The sequence below is a fragment of the Xenopus tropicalis genome, chromosome 3 (genome assembly GCF_000004195.4).
Source record: "Xenopus tropicalis strain Nigerian chromosome 3, UCB_Xtro_10.0, whole genome shotgun sequence".
Taxonomy (NCBI): domain Eukaryota; kingdom Metazoa; phylum Chordata; class Amphibia; order Anura; family Pipidae; genus Xenopus; species Xenopus tropicalis.
This window is the reverse complement of record NC_030679.2, coordinates 19,396,677-19,418,231: the sequence shown is the minus strand read 5'-3', so window position 1 is coordinate 19,418,231 and position 21,555 is coordinate 19,396,677. Positions and strand designations below refer to the sequence as shown.

The 21,555-nt window shown below is 41.8% G+C and overlaps 1 protein-coding gene across 1 annotated transcript; it reads right to left on the bottom strand.

Annotated features, from left to right (window-relative positions):
• Positions 1–259: 259 nt before the first annotated feature.
• On the bottom strand, positions 260–8,378 carry LOC116409473. Its single transcript, XM_031898127.1, has 11 exons — positions 8,342–8,378; positions 6,796–6,933; positions 6,153–6,187; positions 5,553–5,622; positions 4,967–5,006; positions 3,906–3,993; positions 3,633–3,695; positions 3,350–3,409; positions 2,537–2,655; positions 1,284–1,686; positions 260–978 (listed from the first exon to the last, which is right to left on the bottom strand). The coding sequence occupies exons 1-11, from the start codon at positions 8,376–8,378 to the stop codon at positions 910–912; spliced, it is 1,122 nt and encodes a 373-aa protein (XP_031753987.1). The 3' UTR covers positions 260–909.
• Between the last annotated feature and the right edge of the window lie 13,177 nt (positions 8,379–21,555).

Genomic DNA, 21,555 nt, shown 5'->3' with positions numbered 1-21,555 from the left:
GTATCTTTCAGTCTCATCATGTACATATTAGCCAATCAAGTTCCACTCTAACAACCCCCTGCAGAAATATTAACCCATTTCGTTCTTCAACTAAACCTCTTTACCAGGAATACCACTCAGTTTTAACCCACACTGCCCTTGCCAATTTTGAGCAGCCACCAGAGGTATTAATTAACCCATCACACAACTGGTTGTTTACCTTAATAAAATCCTTCCCCTCATTATTCACCATGGGATTCAAGAAAAACACAGAGACATATTTATGAGAAATCTGTTGGGGTAACAGGATTTATTAATAAGCCAAAAGGTGGTTAGGCTTTCCCTGAAACGACCTGTGGCTCCCAAAACACTTTGTAGGCTCAATAGTAGGGCAGGGATTAACCAACCATCTCCCTCTCCCTACCCTTCCTTGTGCGAGAATTGGCTCTAGCTCTGCCCTAGGGGTGTGATGATTCCTTATGGCTAGGCCTGCACAGAGCAAAAGTAATCCTGGGGGCCACAGCTTGCTGCATGGGAGCCATGATGATCCAAAGAAAGGCAAAAAACTCTACAGTGCGCTTTGCCAATCTGCACTGAAGGTAAAAATTCCTTTCTGACTCCTAGAAACGGCAGTCGGTTTTACACCCTGGATCATGGCTTTATATGTTCTATGTGTAGAGGGCTAAAGTGGGTGAGTGTATATTTGTAGAGGGGTGGGTGGACAGGTGCTTGTGTATTGCTGGGTGGGCTGTCAGGTGCTTGTGTAGGCGATTGTATGGAAGAGTTTTGGATTGTATGGTGGTTGTTTGTGTAGAAGTGGTGGATGGGTGGGCTTTGTGTGGCTATGTAGGCACTTGTGTGGAAGAGGTGGGTAGGTGGGCACTTGAGTCGAGAGGTGGGCAGGTACTTGAGTGAAAGAATGGGAGGCAATCAGGGAGCAGCGGTGACAACATACCTCCGGTGACAACATACCTCCCTCACGAATCTTCTGGTGGACTTCTGAAAAGAAGAAGAAATAAAACGTTGAACAAACAATAAATTACACATAAATGCTTGCTTTTTAGGATATAAAGGTTTAATCTATGTTTACATATTAGTTACATAGAATGGCACCTTTAAGTATTATATTGATCACCAGTCTAGTTGTCAGTGGGAAAACTCATTTTCAAAGGTATACTTGCTATGGCTGCTCCACTTTTTTTTACAGTCTAAACAACTGGACCGCAGGAAGTGAAGTGGAACTGCACTGACCAACATGATGCATTGCCAAATGAAAAGATATTGCAAGTAAATACATATATTACCCAAACTCTCTGGAGCGCCTTTCTAACCCGCCTTCTAAGGGTCTGATGTTCCTCAGCTGGTGGTGTTTCTTTCTCCCTTGAAGGGGGAGGCTCTGCCACTTCCTCCCCTTCAGTAGATGGCGCTGCCTCTTCCACCCTTGAAGCCGGATGTTCTTCCACTACCTCCCCTTCAGCAGATGGTGTTTCCTCTTTCTCCCTTGAAGGGGGAGGCTCTGCCACTTCCCCCCCTTCTGTAGATGGCGCTGCCTCTTCCACCCTTAAAGGGGGAGGCTCTTCCACCTCCCCTTCAGGTGGCACTTCTTCCTCCATTGATGTGGGAGGCTCTTCCACTCCCTCTTCTGCAGTAGGAGGCTCTTCTACTTTCTCCTCTATGACAGGAGGCTCTCCTTGATGTTCACTGGTCCTGAAGAGAAAAAAAATAAAAAAATGAATCAGTGTTGAGCATTGACACTACAATTATGATGATTGGAGGAATAAGATACCCTTATCACCTTTACCTAAGTATTAACCTGCCCCTACTACAACAAATATGGGCAGAGTAGGTTATGTGCACAGCTGTAGGGATAGGCTTCACCTCAAGAAAGAGGGACTTTCAACATTTGGAAAAGACATATTGCAAAAATTGACTCGCGAGTCTTTTTCGGCGATTTCGGGAAATCGCGCTGCCGCGCGTGCCATCCTGCCGGCGACTTACATGTTCGCCGGTGGGATGGCGGGTCATGGCAACTCGGGGAGATTAGTCGCCCGTGACAAGGGAGATTTGTCGCGGGCGACTAATCTTCCCGTGTGCCAGAGCCCTTAAGTATGAAATCTCTATGGTTTCTGTTATTTCTAGCACTAAACAAGATTATGAAGCCAGTTTTCCTTTAGCACTTCCTGTCACCTCCTGATCCCAAAGAACTTCAAAGGAGATGATAAAAAGAATTACACAGAGTCCACAGAGAAGCCCTGGATAATGATCTGCTCAAAAGCTGTTTCTTAGATAAGGTAGGGGTTTAGGTATGGTAGGGGTTTTAGCTGCATAGGTAGCTCTGAACGAATTGCCCTCTTTATAAAGGAAGCTGGTGGAGTAAGCAATAAATGGGAAAATATGGATTTCTTTTAAATTAAAACAACAGACTGTAATTCAACAAAACTCAAGGTGTTTTATAGGCGTATACTGTCCCTTCAAGACATCAAATGTATTTTATTTAATACATTGCTCTTGTGTGTCAGTAACTGTAATGATGAAACATAATTTGTAAAATACATACCCAGCAACTTCCTCCAGCTCCTCTTCCTTCAGCTCCTCTTCCTTCAGCTCCTCTTCCTTCAGCTCCTCTTCCTTCTCCACAATCTTCATCTTGAGTACCTCAAGCTTTGATGTTATAGCCTGTGAGCGCGGGGGAGGCACAAGGATAGGAGCAAAGGGAAGAGAAAGAAGACAGTTATGATTATGCCTGTATAGATGGTGCCAATAGTTCCTTTATACGGTGAGGGCAGTATGGGTGTGGAAATCCCTGCCGGGTGATGCTGTGGTGGCAGATTCTATTAATGACATTAATATTGGCACAAACCCACAGTTCAGAGATTTATGTTACCTATAGTCTGAAAAACACTAAGGGGCCGATTCACTGAAGGACAATAATGCTTATCGCATGCTTTTTGCATTAAAAAGCATGCGATATATAAGTACTGATTCGTCAAAGTCATTTCGCATGCGTTAATCCGCATATCGCATGCGCAAAAAAAAACATCATCACAAATCGTAATTTCTAAGAATAGAAATAGTACTAACGCACGATTCACAAACATATTTTAAGCGTTAAACGCGCAAAATTTTCCTTTAATCTGTGCAAATATTAACACCTACTTGGGGTAGGCGGAACTTAAAAAACATTGCGGTTCATGAGCTTTTGGCAACACAACATGGAGTTTGCAGTCGGATTTTTTCAAGTGTCCTTTTTAGTGAATCAAGGGTTAAGTCGCAAAAAAAAGAGGTGATAACATTTTTAATGCATGCTATAAGTAGCGCTCATTTTATCGAGTCATTTTTCAATAAATACTCAAGGACTGCATCAACTTACTTGATGGAATTCGACAAGGTCCCTGTATCGGTCCTTCAGCACTTGTCCTTCTGGTGTCATCTGTGGAAGCAGAGAGTCAATGTTAAGCACTGCTTTGTACCTATGTGGCCCCTTGTAACAAAACTCTCTGCAGCCTCTGTGCATAACCCCATAATGCATTGTAACAGGTGCTAAGGAGTTTTGTTGCTTGTGGAAATTTTACTTAGGTGGGTGACTTTAGAATCCCCCCAGGGGAGCAAGACATAATAACTTCTCCTACATTATTAATAATATGGGCACTTACAATTGGCCAAGAATCCATAGTATACAGGACCCGATATGTCACTGCAAGACTTTCCAGATCTTCCTGTAACATAAAAGAAAGTAGCAATGTGAAAAAGGAATCTAGAATTCAGTCCAATTAATAGCTATCAAAGCAGCATCCAATGATATTACCTGGGCCTTGTGCCATATCATCATGTGGAGCAAATATTCAGCCATATAAAATACTGGGACAAATAATAAATATCATTTATTCCCTATTTATCTATACATATATTTTGGATTTCTATCTTACCAGATGTTGGATCATCGTGAGATAGTTGGCGACGTTGTTCCCTCCGCCAAGACTATTCTCGTCATCATACCACACGAGAAAATGTTCTCTGAAAAAAAATTCCCATTGAGCATTAATAAAAGGAAATAGCCAATAAAGACGAAATTAGGAAAAATGGACTTATTAGCTTATATTTAACATTTATGAATAGGGCACTTGGGTGGAGCCCATCTATTATAGAAGTAGAAACACAAGGGGGCTCATTTGCCATGTATGATCAAAAAACTTCCCCTTTCTCTGAATGTAACACTGGCTGAATTTGTGTCCCCTGGAACACTCCCAGCTTTTACTTTATTCAGATACACAAAGTAGCGCACTCCAGGGGCCACAAGTTGCAGCTTGTCAGAGCTATGTTTTGCATCTTATGGCAAATTCTTAATCTGACACAAGGTATAGAGCAGGGGTCCCCAACCCCCGGGCCAGGGACCAGTGCCGGGCCGTGGGCTGTGCTGAATTGGGCCACCTCTGGTCCTAAATACCTGATATCTCAATTCTCCAATGTGTTACACAGCCATGACAACAGCAATGTGAAGCCCTGGAAGCTTTCTACTGATTGCGACAAGGGCCAAAGTACTTAAAGTTCCATACTAAGTATCAGAGGATGTCAACCCTTAGGTGGGAGTAAGAAAAGCAAGGGTGCCAGGCACATCTAGTTGCAGGGAAACAAGCTCAGGTCCCCCACTGACTTTGCATTATGATGAGCTGTATTATATTTTATAATATAATAATAATAAAAAAATAAAGTGCAATAATAATTACATTTACATCATATATGTAATAATTCAATTATATACTATGCATTGGCTGCACCAACCACAACCCCGGTCCTTGGAAAAATTGCCTTGCTTGAAACTGGTCCGTGGTGCAAAAAAGGTTGGGGACCACTTTTATAGAGCACAGCCTACACAGAACAATCAAAAAGGGCATGGGCCCTAAGGAATGGCATTTTCCACCCTTGTACTTACCCCTGGGGCAATGGCAATCAATTACTAAAATGTAATGAGAGTTTTTGTTTTACTTACAAGTCTTTCAGCTTTCCAAATTGCTTCCTGTAGCGATGTTCTGCAGAGAAAAGTACATTTTTATTAAACACTGAGCTTAAGGAGGGAATGGAATTCATGTATAATAAACTAAGTGCAACCTTGGCCAATGTTGGCATTTTGACATCTCTTACATTTTGGGCTAAAGTATCGTGTTTTGTAGACTTCCTCCCATTTCATGGGGAGACACTGGAGCTTACAGAAAAGAAAGTCTAGAACACTGGAGGTAAAAGATTCGGATGAATACTGTACTGAATCTGAATCCTTGGATTTGGATTCAGTACAGTGAATCCGAAAGACCCACGCACTGCATGCATGGTGAACAGTTCTCAGCTTACGTGTTTATGTGACAAAAAGTCACATTATTTTAAGGATCTGGATTTGGTCAAGACCATGGATTCGACTGAATCTGAATCCTGCTGGAAAAGGCTGAATCTTGGGCAAATCCTGCACCGAATCCTGGATTCAGTGCATCCCTAATACAGAGTGCTATAACCTCATATTCACTTGACAAGCAGAAATTAAAGAATTAATGATTAAGGAAATGATTATTAATGTAGAATTTTACCATAACAGGAAAGCAGGTGGTCAAAATTGTTATTTTCTTCCCTGAAGTCCTCCAGGGCATAGCACAGCAACTGTAAGTGGAAGAAAATAGTATTAGAGACACAAAGCTAAATGGATATAAATGCTGCTCACAGTTAGTCTGGCTTTGAGAAAAATAGTGACAGAAAAGGGTTGGCAACTTCTACAGCATATACACATGAAAACAGAGAGGCGCACTCCCATAGTGTAATATCAAAAGTAAATAGTTTAATACATAAAATTTGCACTTTTGTTTTTGTTGCAGTACAATAAGCGTATCAATCAATAAGGCCCAACGCGTTTTGTCATCAAGTGACTTCCTCAGGGGCATGTGCATATGTGAACTTCTACAGCATGCCAGGCATAAGGGCTATGGTACATGGGGCATTGTATTTGTCACTAGCCCCTCTCCTCCTGTCACCTCCCCTAATATTAGTGAGTACTGCCATACCGCTTGCTTTAGATGCCTGTTGTTTCTTCAGACTATATGTTTCTTCAGGCTATATTTTCAATTAAACTTGTGTAAAAGCGAGAGTATTTTTTTTTACAATTTCCCTTATTTTGGAATTAGAAAAGAAATTACCTGAAGGAATGGCATTTTCCTTGCACTACAGCAACCTAAAGGCAAACAAGAGGTACAAATGAGCATTATATCAGGAATAGCAATAGGGAAAGATTCAAGACTATGACAGGAATGCTACAGTGCTTATAGGCTGCAGTTTATATATTATTCAGCAAAAGGAAGTACGTTAAAGACATGGGCTGCCTGCAATAAGCTCCCCTGGGCCAGGTAACTTATTGAAGAAGAGGAGTGCAGGCCCAGGAAAGCAATAAGTGACCTAACAGTGGCATAACTACTGCATTAGGCCCCCCCCACAAAAAAAATCTTCAGAGGGGCCCAGCCTGTCCCCCTGCCCCCTCACCTAGAAATCCCCTATCTCCTCTATTGTTATGCCGCTGTGACCTAACAAAATGGCACCCCTATTGTACTTAGGGCAGACGTGCTGTAAGGGCAATGGCACATGAAAAGATTAGTCCCCTACAAGACAAATCTCCTAAAAATATTATTCAAAATCATTAACTTACTTTGCGATTGCCACATGTAAAATGCATTTTCAGGAGATTTGTTACCACTGTAGTGTAGATTTCTGATGGGCAACAAATCTCTTTGTGTGCCATTGCCCTTAAGTAAATCATGTGTGTATAAACTGGATTTGTAAGATTACCTCTAAAAAGAAGTTTCCCAGATGATGTCTCTTGGGACCAGAAGCCTGAGATGACTTTGGCTTCTGGGCGAAATGGAGGGTCCGGCACAAGGCCGGAGTACCCCAAGGGGGTCTCCCTCAGTAAAAGCTGGCTATTCCCTACACTCGTTCAGAAAAGAATGAAAAATGAAAAATCTGAACAGGGAATAGCCAGAAAAATCCAATAGATAAAAGGTAAATCACCAGCGCACAAATCGATCGCTCTGAAGGCACAACAGCTGTATAGGGAAGAGAATAAAAAGGATAAAAGGTAATATCAGGGATAATGCACTTGATATTTCCTATAAAGTATCAGATCACACATCACATTGTACTTTTGTTAATCAATTATAATTCTTGTCCGCAATTCATGAAAAGGCCCATACATTTTTAGATTCCCATCTGTAAGTTGTAGCCAGTAACACAATACACTTTTTATAGCAGGAATGCACCATATCCATCATATCAATTGAACTTTTTAACTTTGTAAATAATAAAAATGTAACATCTGGTTGCAAAGCTCCTTGGCCCTGGCAACAAGGCATTTGTGTGTCAGAATGAAGTATAAATAGATGGTTTGTACAGAAAGATAAGCATTAAACAATGCTAACAATTTTGCCCAGCCATTGGCTTGGTTTGCTACCAGTTGGTATGTTATGTTTCACCTTGAAAAGTAGGCAACTTAAAAAAGGAAATAATAAAAATGTACTAAAAATAGAAACCAACTACAATGTTGCTCTGAAAGATAATTCAGGCATGCCTTTTATTTTACCATAGATAAAGCATTAACTAGGAGACTAAATAGGCGCAAGGGCTCATTTACCAATTTAGGTGCCTGAATGCAAAAGTGCAGTTGTCATTAGCAACCAAATAGCAAACCCAGAACCACTGATTTGCTTTGTAAACTCATATTTGTTAAATATTGTAAGTTCCTGTTTCTTTTAAATTGTGCTGTGTAATGTGCTTATACTCTATATAAATAGATGAAGATGATTTAGATTTCCCACCCCCAACTAATTGTAGGTAATAGTAAATCAGGCCCTGTGTCCGTAATAAGTAACTGCTGGAGGCAGAAAGGGCAAAATACAGTTGGGCTTATTTATCAATGGGCAAGATTTCCAGCTTCAGATAGAACCAAGAAAGGAAGCATTTGATTGGCTGCCATGGATTACTGCCCCGGTGCAGATTCACTACGTGTTCATAAATGCCCACTGCCATAGAAATAATTTAAAGCAGGGTAGAGAGGTAAATAAACCCAAAATGAGATTAGTTAGGGGGCTGAGAGCACAAAGAATGTGACTTAGATTGTAAGCTCTACGGGGCAGGGACCTCCTTCCTACTGTGTCTCATACCACTTGGCACTTATTACCTGTGCATTTTTATATATATATATATATATATATATATTTATTTATTGTGTTTATTTATTATATCACTTGTCCTCCCTGTGTGTAATTTTGTATTCTGTAAGATTGTACAACGCTGCGTATCATTGTGGCACTTTATAAATAAAGTTATACATACATACATGTGGCCAGTAAGTGCTCAAGGGCCAACATGGCCATAGTGCTGTATATTTCTGGGTAATTGTAAGGAGTGTCAATTCAATAATATTTTATTCTATAATGCCCCTACCATTTTCCCTATTGCCACCACAGGTGGGGTATTTTGAGGTGCGTGCAATATACTAATACACTTTATTCTGTATTGGTATTTATCCAGCTAAATTCAGTTACATGTTAAGGTTGGTACATAGAGCAGGGCAGATACCCGGGGTAGAGGGGCAAAACTCTAAAGAACCTGTCAGTTCTGGGAAAAAAATTAAGTATTTCATGGTTTGGCTAAGGGGTCCCCAAATGCTACATTTTTACGCAGGCCCAAGCTAAAAAAGTGTATATTTGCTGAAAGTCCTGCATAGCTGCCAAATATGGCGTCTGTGTCTCCCAAATAGTGCTAAGATTAGAGTCATCTCCAAAGCCCATTTTAGGGGAAAATTCTCCAAAACCACTTATATCAGTTATAAAAACAACATCTGCTATTCTGTGGGGTGTCACCCAACTATTTTCCATCTTTTTTAAACTAAAATAAGGGTAAAAAATCTATCAGAGGAGATGTATGCTTACCTCTCGCCACAATGCCAACCAACGGTCTGTATCAACTGTCACGTCCATGGGTATGAAGTCAACTCTCATCACATGACAGGTGTCCCTCTTAAAGGGGAAGTGTACCCTGTTTATGAGTAAGGTTTATATGGCATTTGTTTTCCCTTAGATGTGCAGTACATACATAGCTGATTATGTACATAGAGCATGGCTTTGTATGCGTGGCCTATTGAGTCAGTGCAGTTACTGTGCTGCCATATCAGTAGCAAAGATCCATTCATTCATCAGCCATGGTTTCAATCACTGCTGCTGCTCTTAAGTCTGTGTAACCAGGAAGGTGAAGGGGGGGTCCTTAGCTTGTAGGGTGTCTCTTCCTTAGCCTGAATAGCGGGTAGAGAGGGGGGTTACACTTAGCTGCAACAATAGAAAGGGCTTTGACCTTAGTAGGGGAAATGGTATATACAAGGTATGTATGGGGCAGGTTTCTTCTAGTAAGAGGGGGCAGATCAGCAGCACAAATCAGTCATTACTCTGGCAGTGACCAGGCTGTTTGGCTGGTTGGGCCTTAAACTATTCTCTAAGTAGAAACTATTGCATCTGGGGAAACAGGAAGTGACTAGATTGTAAGCTCTTTTGGGCAGGGATCTCTTCACCTCTTATATCGGTTATTGATTGCTTTATATGTTACTCTGTATGTCCTGTGTTTGAAACCCACTTATTGTACAGCGCTGTGGAATATGTTGGCGCTTTATAAATAAATGTTAATGATAATAATAATCCAGACTGATGCCAGTAACACAATATGCCATACATGTTACAGAAACCGCCATAACTTAGGGAACCCTTAATTTATGACTCCCCCCTGTCTCGATTAATATGTATCATTTGGTGCGCTTGGTGTTTTTAACAATAAAGCGTTGGGAGTGCAGGACTTTTTGGTGTATTTTTGTATGTGATCCTGTGCGAGCACGCAGAAAAAAACAGAAATGACACTTTTTTTTGGTGAATATATATATATATATAGTCTAAACAACTTTCATCCAGGTGCTGCACAAGGTTGTATAACATATCAATTCATAATAACTTTTTGCACTCCAATCTTTATTCCATTACAACACTGATGTTTCGGTTCGGGTCTAGAACCTTAATCAAGGTGTGTAACCCTAAGCATTACACATAAAGTTTCACTATTTAAAAGGTACATAGTCCAACCCACCAAATTTATATCAATGTACCAACCTCACATTCCCCAAGTCCCAAGCATACCCGGCTGCCATAGCAACCTAGCAACTCAGGGAAGGGGGTCAAAGTTAAGTTGATAATCATATGGATAATGTACAAACCAAACACTGTATGAATATTATAATAACAAAGCTCACACAAGTCATCGAACATCAAGAAAACAATTAAAAGAGCAATATTCATTAAGACCCTTGGGTGACAAAGTGTCAAATTTCTTGATCCAGAATGTTTTGCACTGCAAAAGCAGCGATCTATCACCACCTTGTTTCGCCATTGGCACATGATCAATCGCTGTATATGAAGGTTGAAGGTTGGCAACCTATGTCCCACCTCCAAAAAATGTTTAGCTCCTGGTTTAGAAGATTTTTGGTCACGATATGCAGTATTAATCGCTGATCTATGTGCATCTATGCGTAAATGCAACATAAGATCAGTTTTGCCCTCATATGACAACCCACAAGGACAAGTGATCAAATAGATCACACGTGTAGTGGTACACATTATATGATGCCTAATCTTAACTCGCCGGCCCGTGCGGGGTTGGGCAAAACTGGTCCCTGGTGTCATATATCGACAAGAGGTAAATAAAGGACATCTAAAACATTCAACTTTATTAGCAGGTAGCCATGAGGATGATCCAATTTCCCGTATATAACACCTTACCGGATCACTTTTTTTTAGAGGTACAGAGTACTCTGCGCTGTTTTGGCTTGCAGATTTGGAGGATTGATGCATCTGGTCTGACAGGCTGAGCGTTTGAACAATCCACAATCAATTATTTTAAAAAATTATTTAAAAAAATTATTTTTAGAGGTATTCTTACAAAACCAGTTTATACACACATGATTTACTTTAGGACCTTGGCACACAAAGAGATTTGTCGCCCATTAGACAACTACATTACAGCGGTGATAAGTCTCCTGAAAATGCCTTTTACATGTGGCAATCAGGGCCGCTCCTTGCCTCAGCTGGCAGTGAGCGGCCAGTTACAAGGGGTGGCAAAAAGCCACCTCCAGTGTCGGACTGGCCTACCAGGATACCAGGAAAACTCCCGGTTGGCCCAGGTGTCAGTGTCTATTTAGCCTATATCATGGTCATTCCCTATTTATGTATGGGAACATGGAAGCTTGATAGATGGAAGAATAGAGTTATAGTATGTAGAGAAAAGAGACTAGGATAATAAAGAGTCTGAAGGAGGAGAGGAGGAATTAAAGTTCTGAGAGCGGGCCCATTGTCCAGGGTTAATACTTAGGGAAAGGTGATCAGGGTATATTATTCTCCAAGCATCATAACTGTAGTCGCTTTGGAAATGAATGACAACACTAACTTTTTTTTTCGCTTCAGGACCAGTGAACTTCAAGGAGAGCCTCCTGCCATAGAGGAGACAGCAGAAGAAGCCTTCTACTGCTGGAGACGGAGTGAAAGAGCCTCCCACATTAATGGATGAAGAAGTGGCACCCGAAGGGGAGGCAGTGGCAGAGCCAACCACTTCAAGGGAGGAAGAGGAAGCACCACCGGCTGAGGAACATGGGACTAGAAGACAGGTTAGGAGGGTGCTCACAGAGAGATTCCAAAGAATTTGGGTAATATATTTATTTACTTGCAATCTCTTTTCATGTGGCAATGCATCAAGTTGGCCAGTGCAGTTACACTTGCCTTTCTGCTATTCCAGTTGTTTAGACCATCTGCCTAAAGAATTGGAGCAATAGAAAGGCAACAATAGCAAATATAGCCCCCTGTATGCCTCTTTAGCCTCCAGGCTTATGAGCCAGGGGCTGGTCTATGGCCACCTTTAGGTTGCACTAGGCTGGTGAGTAGAGATCTGGCCAAGTCTACATATATTACTGCTCATTCTCTAGTATGCCAGTGAGGGGGGGGGGGGTATGTAACTCTCATAGGGCTGCTGTAGCTCTGAGTTAGATATCCAACTTTGACAATGAGTTCTCCCACTGGCAACTAAACTGGTGCCCAGTGATCAATATAATAATTAAAGGTGCCATTCTGTGTTACTGAAGTATGTCCTAAAACACAAGCATTTATCTAGTTCAATGTTTTCGTTTTGTTCTCAGTGTCACCGTCCTCCCCCTGCTCCCTGATTCCCTCCCAGCAGGGCCGGATTTCTCTTCTGGGTGCCCCGAGGCCACCCCTGTTGGTCGTCCCCCCCCTCCACCCGTGCGCATGCGCGAACGCGTGACAACCCCCCTCCCTCAGCCGCAAATGCACGACCCCCCCAGTGTGCATGCGCAAACGTTCGACAACCCCCTCCCCGCAGCCGCGAGTGCGCATGCACATGCGCATGCTTTAAACTCCCATACGGAGCAATGAGGAGAGGTCCCGACTGCTGCGTATGGGAGCCAAATTTAAAAATTTTCTTGTGGCGGGGCGGCATGCCGCCCCTAAGCTTCTGCCGCCCTAGGCCCGGGCCTTTGTGGCCTCTCCACAAATCCGGGCCTGCCTCCCAGACTTCCACACAAGTGCCTGCCCACCTCTTTCCACTCAAGTGCCTGCCCACCTCTTTCCACTCAAGTGCCTGCCCACCTCTCTCCACTCAAGTGCCTGCCCACCTCTCTCCACTCAAGTGCCTGCCCACCCCTCTCCACTCAAGTGCCTGCCCACCTCTTTCCACTCAAGTGCCTGCCCACCTCTTTCCACTCAAGTGCCTGCCCACCTCTCTCCACTCAAGTGCCTGCCCACCTCTCTCCACTCAAGTGCCTGCCCACCTCTTTCCACTCAAGTGCCTGCCCACCTCTTTCCACTCAAGTGCCTGCCCACCTCTCTCCACTCAAGTGCCTGCCCACCCCTCTCCACTCAAGTGCCTGCCCACCCACACCTTGACTCAAGTGCCCGCCTATCCACCACCTCCATACAAGTGGCCACCTAGCCACTCCCTCCACACAAAAACACAAACACACATGCACCTACGAAGGTGCCCAACTACCCACCCCTACACAAGTGCCCGCCCACCTAGCCCTAACCAAGCATCTGCCCTCCCACCTCTATACAAGCGCCTGCCCCCCCACCTCTACAAAACTGCCTGCTCCCCAGTCCTTAGCATAGTAGACAAGCATCTGCCTACCCACCCCTACACAAGCGTCCGCCTACCCCTACACAAGCATTCACTCACCACTTTACACAAGACCAAACTCACCCACCCACTCAGCCCTCTACGCATTTAACATATAACACCATGATCCAGGGTGTAAAACCAACTGCCCTTTCTAGGAGTCAGGAAGGAATTTTTACCATTTAAAAATTAACATATAATAATAATAATAAATATTTTAGGATATTGCTTTACTCCATCGACCACAATACAACAGCATTACTAGCTGCCAGTCTTAGATCATGTTGCCTCTCTAGTTGCCTAATAATACTTTCTTCCCCCCCTGAAAAACGTACACTATGAAGGTCTACCATTAATTCCTTTATATGGGCTCTGGATGACAATCACCCTAGTATGTTGGATAAATGTACAATGTGATAGGGACCTTAGATTAGAAGCTGCACTGGAGCAGGGACTGATGTGAATAATTACAAATCTGTATATAAATTTGTAGATTGTAAGCTCTTTTGGGCAGGGCCCTCTTCACCTCTTGTATCGGTTATTGATTGCTTTATATGTTACTCTGTATGTCCAATGTATGTAACCCACTTATTGTACAGCGCTGCGGGATATGTTGGCACTTTATAAATAATTGTTAATGTAAATGTAATGTAAATGCTAACAATAACAACAATAATATATAGTCATTGAACTCCTTGGTGACTACTGATAACCTACCAAATCACAAGAGCCATCAACCCGCAAAGCATATCTTATAAACTGTGCTTAGTGATGTCATGATATTTGATGCTATTGGGTGCATTTGACTTGGATGGTCCCCATGCCTCACACACCCAAAGGCCCCATACCCTGCCCTCATAAGTCCTCAATGTATTTCCTGGGGGAGCGGGGGGTAGATGTCCAAAGGCTGCTAGCGGGCCCCCTCGCTGTGCGTCTGTGTCTGTGACGTATGTGTACATGTTCCTGTGTCTCGGATTGTGTGTGACTGTATGTGTACATGTACCAGTGTCTCTGTGTGACTGTATGTGTACATGTGCCTGTGTGTGACTGTATGTGTACATGTGCCTGTGTGTGACTGTATGTGTACATGTGCCTGTGTGTGACTGTATGTGTACATGTGCCTGTGTGTGTACATGTGCCTGTGTGTGACTGTATGTGTACATGTGACTGTGTGTGTGTGTGTGTATATAGGTGCCTGTGTTTGTGTGACTGTATGTGTACATGTTCCAGTCTGTCTGTGTGTGACTGTATGTGTACATGTGCCTGTGTGTGACTGTATGTGTACATGTGCCTGTGTGTGACTGTATGTGTACATGTGCCTGTGTGTGACTGTATATGTACATGTGCCTGTGTGTGACTGTATGTGTACATGTGCCTGTTTATCTGTGTGTAACTGTATGTGTACATGTTCCACTTAGTTTGTGTTTTTATGTGAAGATTTTAAGAGAGAATTTTTTGTTCTGTATAAGGGCATAAGGCAGTGCCACTGGCACAAAGCAGTCAGGTATTTACCACCTGCCAAAGGGCAATAAGAAGGGGTTCAAAAACTAGGGTGTGGGTGAGCACCCAAGGCTCAGGGTGCAAACTTTAGTGATAAATAGCACTTTATATACAGGTATATTAGAGTATAAAACAGGAAATGGAAAAATGGGGAAAATAAATCAATTTGTACATTAGCTCTTTAGTTGTGTCATCCTGTACCCTGGGACTGTCTTTTAAATGCTGTAATTAAACTGACATTTGCTAACAATGTATCTTTGCTTTTATGACATTTCCATGTATTGTTAAAATTCAATAAACCTAATATTAAAAAACAAAAGACTGGAACTCTTTTCTCCCATGGTTTGATGCACACTGCTTAAGATAGACTGGCACAGAAAGGATGTGCAGTACACTGGCCAGTGTGTTCTGTACTCAGTGCAGGAGTATCCCAGGTCAGTATCAGTTTAAACCTAGGGAAAATGCTGCTGCTGGTGTATGCAGGAGAAGCAATAGGCTGCAGCCTGTCAGATGAGTAACACTGGGGGGCCACCCAACATAAGGCATGAAGCATTGGGGTGAGGGGTGGGGGTCATTCAGTTGTCCACATTGGGGAGCTTGGCTTAAAGATTCTGCTACAACTGGACTACAGTTCCCAGCACTCCCCTTTACTGGGCAGTCAGTATATTACATATCAGTATCTGTGGGGAGCAGTGATGACAGCATGGGTGCTTCATATAGCAGCAGCTATACCCAGAGGAGAATAAAATGGCAGTCGGGTCAAGGACTGCATCAGCTTATTGATGCGCTCCTTGGTCTGACTTTTGGCCCCTGCATTATACTGTGATCATTTGGCCCCATTACCACAATATTGCCTACCCAAGGTCTGCATATCCAGGGAAAATCTTACCGTGTATGGCCACCTTAAGAAAAAAGTTGGCACTGCATTTAAATACTAGTTGTAAACATAGGCTGCAAAATACAATATATTACTGAGTGTAGTTTCCATTAAACATACTTCTCCAATCAGAGCACAGCTCTCTTGACAGACAGTAACATTGACCAATCAAGGCACAAAAGTAGGCAGGGCTGGGGAGACATTACAAACTGAAGGAACTGCAAAAATGAAGACTGATAGGAAGAATCTGTAGGCTGTAAACGTTACCTTAGAACCTTTACCAACTCATATCTTTTGCTGCAGATTTTATCCCACTCCCACAGGTACTATACTGTATATGTTCTAAAGGCTGAATCACCAGCTGAAATAGTTAAATAGTTTTTGTCGCCTGGCATAATTAATATCCCTAACACCCCTGCCCCAGTCCTAAATTAACTCTTTCCCCCTGAAAAAGCTAATTATGCTTTTATATATATTTTTTGTTGTTCGAAAGAATGTGTGTTTACCAAAAATATACGGCTTTTTGAGGTGAATGCATGTTTTTACGGCTTCAACTCACATAAAATGCAGTAAATATGTAGCTTTTACAATAACTGAAATAACAGAAATAATAGATCCACCTGTCCAGCAGAGCCCTGGAATTCATGTTAGGATGTTTACCTTGGTACCCAATGACATGGAAGGAGATTTTAGAAATATACATTTTTTGGTAGTTTGGAGTAGAAATACATATTTCTACTCTAAACTACCAATAGTTTATATTGCATGCTTAAAATCGGCAGAATTTGTTATTTGCAAAACTGTATGGTTTCCTAGGGTGAACCTACTGTTAGTGGAATTTTGGGCCTTGAAACTTAAAATATGCAGATTTCTAGAGTGGTGCTTTGATAATCCTAGATTTGGCCTGTACAAGTTAGAGGTCTGCTTTAAACTGTACATATTTGGTATTGATATGTTCAGGAGATATGGGACTTTCCAAATAAATTGTACTTTTATGTATTAAAACAGTGCTGTCCAACTGGTGTGTGCCATACTCTGCCTGCCCTATGCTGCCTGTGTGTGCCATACTCTGTCTGCCCTACCCTGCCTGTGTGTGATATACTATGCCTGCCCTATGCTGCCTGTGTGTGCCATACTCTGCCTGCCCTATGCTGCCAGTGTGTGCCATACTCTGCCTGCCCTATGCTGCCAGTGTTTGTGCCATACTCTGCCTGCCCTATGCTGCCTGTGTAAGCCATACTCTGCCTGCCCTATGCTGTCTGTGTGTGCCATACTCTGCCTGCCCTATGCTGCCTGAGTGTGCCATACTCTGCCTGCCCTATGCTGCCAGTGTTTGTGCCATACTCTGCCTGCCCTATGCTGCCTGTGTATGCCATACTCTGCCTGCCCTATGCTGTCTGTGTGTGCCATACTCTGCCTGCCCTATGCTGCCTGTGTGCCATACTCTGCCTGCCCTATGCTGCCAGTGTTTGTGCCATACTCTGCCTGCCCTACCCTGCCTGTGTGTGCCATACTCTGCCTGCCCTACCCTGCCTGTGTGTGCCATGCTCTGCCTGCCCTATGCTGCCTGTGTGTGCCATACTCTGCCTGCCCTACCCTGCCTGTGTGTGCCATACTCTGCCTGCCCTACCCTGCCTATGTGTGCCATACTCTGCCTGCCCTATGCTGCCTATGGGAGGTGAACCTGGCAGGGGATTGTTCTGGGACTTTGTTAGCATTTAAAAATTATATGTTTCCTGAGTGTGTAATTACGTGTTGCTGTGCTATCCACTGGGGAGCCATATGTATTTAAGGGTGTGTCTTAATATGACACAATAAACATCTTTCATATATAATTGAAAAGCGATATCCCTGCAGTGAGTACCAACCATTTAGATTTTTGCTGAGCTACCATCATTAATGTGTGTATGGTCTTAAAAGCTCTTGTGATAACATGGGTGTGGTTTGAAGTGGATGTGGCTTACAAAGGGGAGTGGTCAAAACTGGCTTCCATTATCGGCGACAAAATGTTCAAAATTTGACTGGCACATACCGAAAGGACCAAATATTCTGACAGTGAAAGGGTTAAAAGACAAGCAAAGTAAAACTCTCTGGGGGTAATTACAATCCATGACCTTATTTCCCAGCCTTGTTCTCATCTTCACTAAAAATTGCCCAATTCCAAATTTTACTAATAACAGCAGCTCGCCGCCACCTTCTGCATTTTCTAATTGGCCCTTTTGACTGCCCAGGAGCTTGCACATGCTCATTACAGTAACATTTCTAATTATTACTATATTACACATGCAGTTATTTAAATAAAAATGTAAACTTATCCTGTAACTCTTCCCCTGAGTCTAAGCCTTCAGTACATTTACAGTAAGTTCCCTAAAGAGACTTGCTTTCCAGAGCTAAAGTACAGGAATTGCAAGATAGTCTACAATCTCAAGTGAAACCTATAAATGGTTCAGTTCCACTTCAAGCTGGCCAGCCAGACCTTATTGTTGATGAAATCTGGCCACATAATAAAATAACAGATAGTTCTAAATAAATATCCAACTGATCAGCACATGGAATAGCACAAGAGACTGGTCCTATGTGCAGTCACCCTTGGAATATAGAAGTCTGTTGCACATAGCTGCAGAGTTCCCTTCTGAAATTCATTGAGAAATTTGAGGACCTACTTTGAATGAGGTTTGGGGGGTAAGAAAGCTGCCATGTCTCATACCTTTATTAAAAAAATGTGATTTTTATTTCAGCAAACAATAGAACATAAAAGATATCTGGTCCCTGCAGTTAGAACCTGAAAGGTGATGGGAATTAAAAAAAAAAAAATGTATACACATCAAATATTGTTCCTTATATCTGGATTTTTACCTTTACTTATTCAGTTGTACCATGTGACATACTCAAATAATGATATGGCGTTTGCAACCAGAGCCTGTTTGTTAGAGAACATTTGGACAGCAAGGTGAATTAGCTAAATTCTACTAGGAAGGGTGTACCAATCTTTAGCCCTCTGTTTAGCCCTCTATTTGGTTTGATGACCTATATAATAAGGATACAGGTTTATAAAATCATTATCATTTATAAAATCATTATCCTAACAGCCTTCCCCATTATATTTGTAAGAATATATAAGACAGGGATCCCCAACCTTTCTTACTCATGCCAAGTCAAATGTAAAAAGACTTGGAGAGCAACACAAGCACCATAAAAGTTAATGGAGGTGCCAAATAAGGGCTACGATTGGCTATTGGGCAGTCTCTATGCATACTATCAGCTTACAGGGGGCTTTATTTGGTAGGAAATCTTGTTTTTATACAACCAAAACTTGCCCAGGAATTCAAAAATAACTACCTGGTTTGGGGGCACTGAGAGCAACATCCAAGGGGTTGGTGAGCAATTGGTTGGGGTTTACTGATCTAAGATAACAGGTACGTAAATGAGCCCCCTGTGTTTTTTGTATGAACTACTTGCTGTGGAGCAGTGTGTTTCCCATATAAGAGAAAACCAGTCCCCAGGAAAGTGTATTTTGATCCTCTGAGAGGACTCCAGCAATCAACCCATCCTTTGTTCCATATAGTTTAAAGATCCCCTGCATTCTACTTGTAAGCTGCATTAAAGTGTTCTAGTCAACACCATTATTTGGGCTTCTACACATCTGGATGAAATAAATTCATGGATTCACAGTTTACACCATTTATAGGTTTAGATCTGAAGTCACAGACGCAATAAGTGGGTTGGAAGCTTCCTTGGAATCTGTAACACCGATAATTAAGAGTTGGCCTTACATAGGCTGATAATAGCTTCCAATCTGGCCCCTTCAGACCAAGTTGGCAGCTTATTGGCACTTGTATGGGGACATACCAACAGTCTGCCTGACTTATCAATCAGATGTCTATCTGGTTTAAAATGCAGCTGATGCTGTCTGTGTAGGTGATATGATGATCCTGGGGCCATACAGTCATAGTGGCCCAACTCAGGCAAAGATATTGCAAATGAGCAGATGTTTTCCTGCTTGGCCAGAGAATTTAAATATAAACTAAATTAATTGTACACCATGATACATAATAATAAATCTAAAGTCCCAAATAACAATTTTCATCAAATTATAATGAGCTTCATAAATACGCCATCCAATCTTCACTCACATCTGATAAGGTGCTTTTTGGTGTTTTTATGAGAAATTTGAAATCAACATCCTTCATTTAAAACAGGACTCTTGCAAGCTCAAACATAACCTGTGTGAGAACAAGAAAAGGAATTTGACATTAGCAAGTCTGTAATATAGCCAATACCTGTACGTAGTTTTTTACAGAGCAATATGATTGGGCAGTCTAGAAGCATACATTATCTATGTTCTATAAAGGCTTGCAGAACTCAATCATGCAGAGAACTTGGTTTAAAGTTAGGGATCAGTGGGAGCACACCACAGAACCAATAACCGATGACCAATGGTCCCAAATGTTCCCCACTAAGGCTTTCCCCCATTTACAAATACAGACTGCTACAATTATATTTAATACATAGAGCCTATTATATATTTATATATATATATAAAAAACTTAACAAACTTACAAAAACTTAACCCAAATATGTGCAACTTGTTTAAGATGTAACGCAACAGAGGGTACTCTAATAAATACATGCACAGAACTGCAAGCATTTTGCACAGCCATACATGTTCGTATTAATAAACTTTTGGGGGTTCAACCTCCTTCTCAATCCCAGGTGGTACCTACTGGGCAAGGACCCACCAACCCAATAGTACTGCAGGCCGGCAGACTCAGCACACATGTGGAAATGGCCAACCCCGTCCCCCCCACATACTCTGCTTGGGAAAAAGCAGTACAAGAATTGTGCAATGTTGATCGAGCTGATAGCTCAGCGTAATAGTACCCCTGAACACCACATGAAGGTATGGCAATTATGGATTCTGGAAACTGTATAAAAACTGTTATCATTGTATGACTTCACTGAGCAACCTGAATATATGCTTTTACTCTGCTGTATAACCTGTTGAAGGAAAAATGTGTATTTTGGTTTATTTTGCATATGTTCTATATTCCAATAAACTTAAATGTCTGAACCAGAGCAATGGCCAGACACACAAACCTTGTTTGCACTGAAAATTTTAGTTTAGCTACCTTAAGCACAACACAATATATGGTCATTGAGTAGAAGTCTATGGAGAGTGGCTTTGTTGTATGTTGAGTGTTCTGCGTTCACAAAAAGCCATTGCTACACATTATACTTTATATTAAGTGAAAGAAATGAGCCGCCAAAGTTTTACCTTAACGCAAACAGCTCTCTAATTTTCTGCATAACATCATCGTGGGACAACTTGACCTTTTTTCTTGCTTTCAGCATCTGTTAAATTTAGGGATGCATATTGAGCATTAAAAAGATAGTCGTTCATGCCAATGACACAAATCAGAAATTTATATTCAATAAGATTATTTTCTTACAGGCAAATATTTCAAAAACTCTTAAGAAATATAAAATCAAGACCAATAAAAAATAAAGACCAATTCAAAAGTTGGTAAGGATTAGCCATTCTATAACATACTTAAATTGAGATAAAAAGTGAACCACCGCTTTAAAGTTTTTTCACATTCAGCATTTCCGCAAAAGTGCTATTCCTTCCTACTTATGGGTAGCCATACACTGAGTGTTTGGCCAGTGCACATCTTTGGGAACTTTAGTAGTGTATGAACAAAGGGTGATTATATCTGGATGTGTAAAGCACCATAGCTCTCCCCTATTCCAAACAAGTTGAACAATGCTATGGCTGCACATGCAGACAATATCTGTAGAATAAGTTTGTTCCTGTAAGGCCATCATAACTTAACAGTGCTACAACTATCAAAGCTACATATAAATGACCAGTCTGGGGTTGCCATGGCTTGAATGAACAAATATAATTCATAGGTTAATTAATTTTTTAAAAGCAGAGTATAGTTCAAACAGGGAAA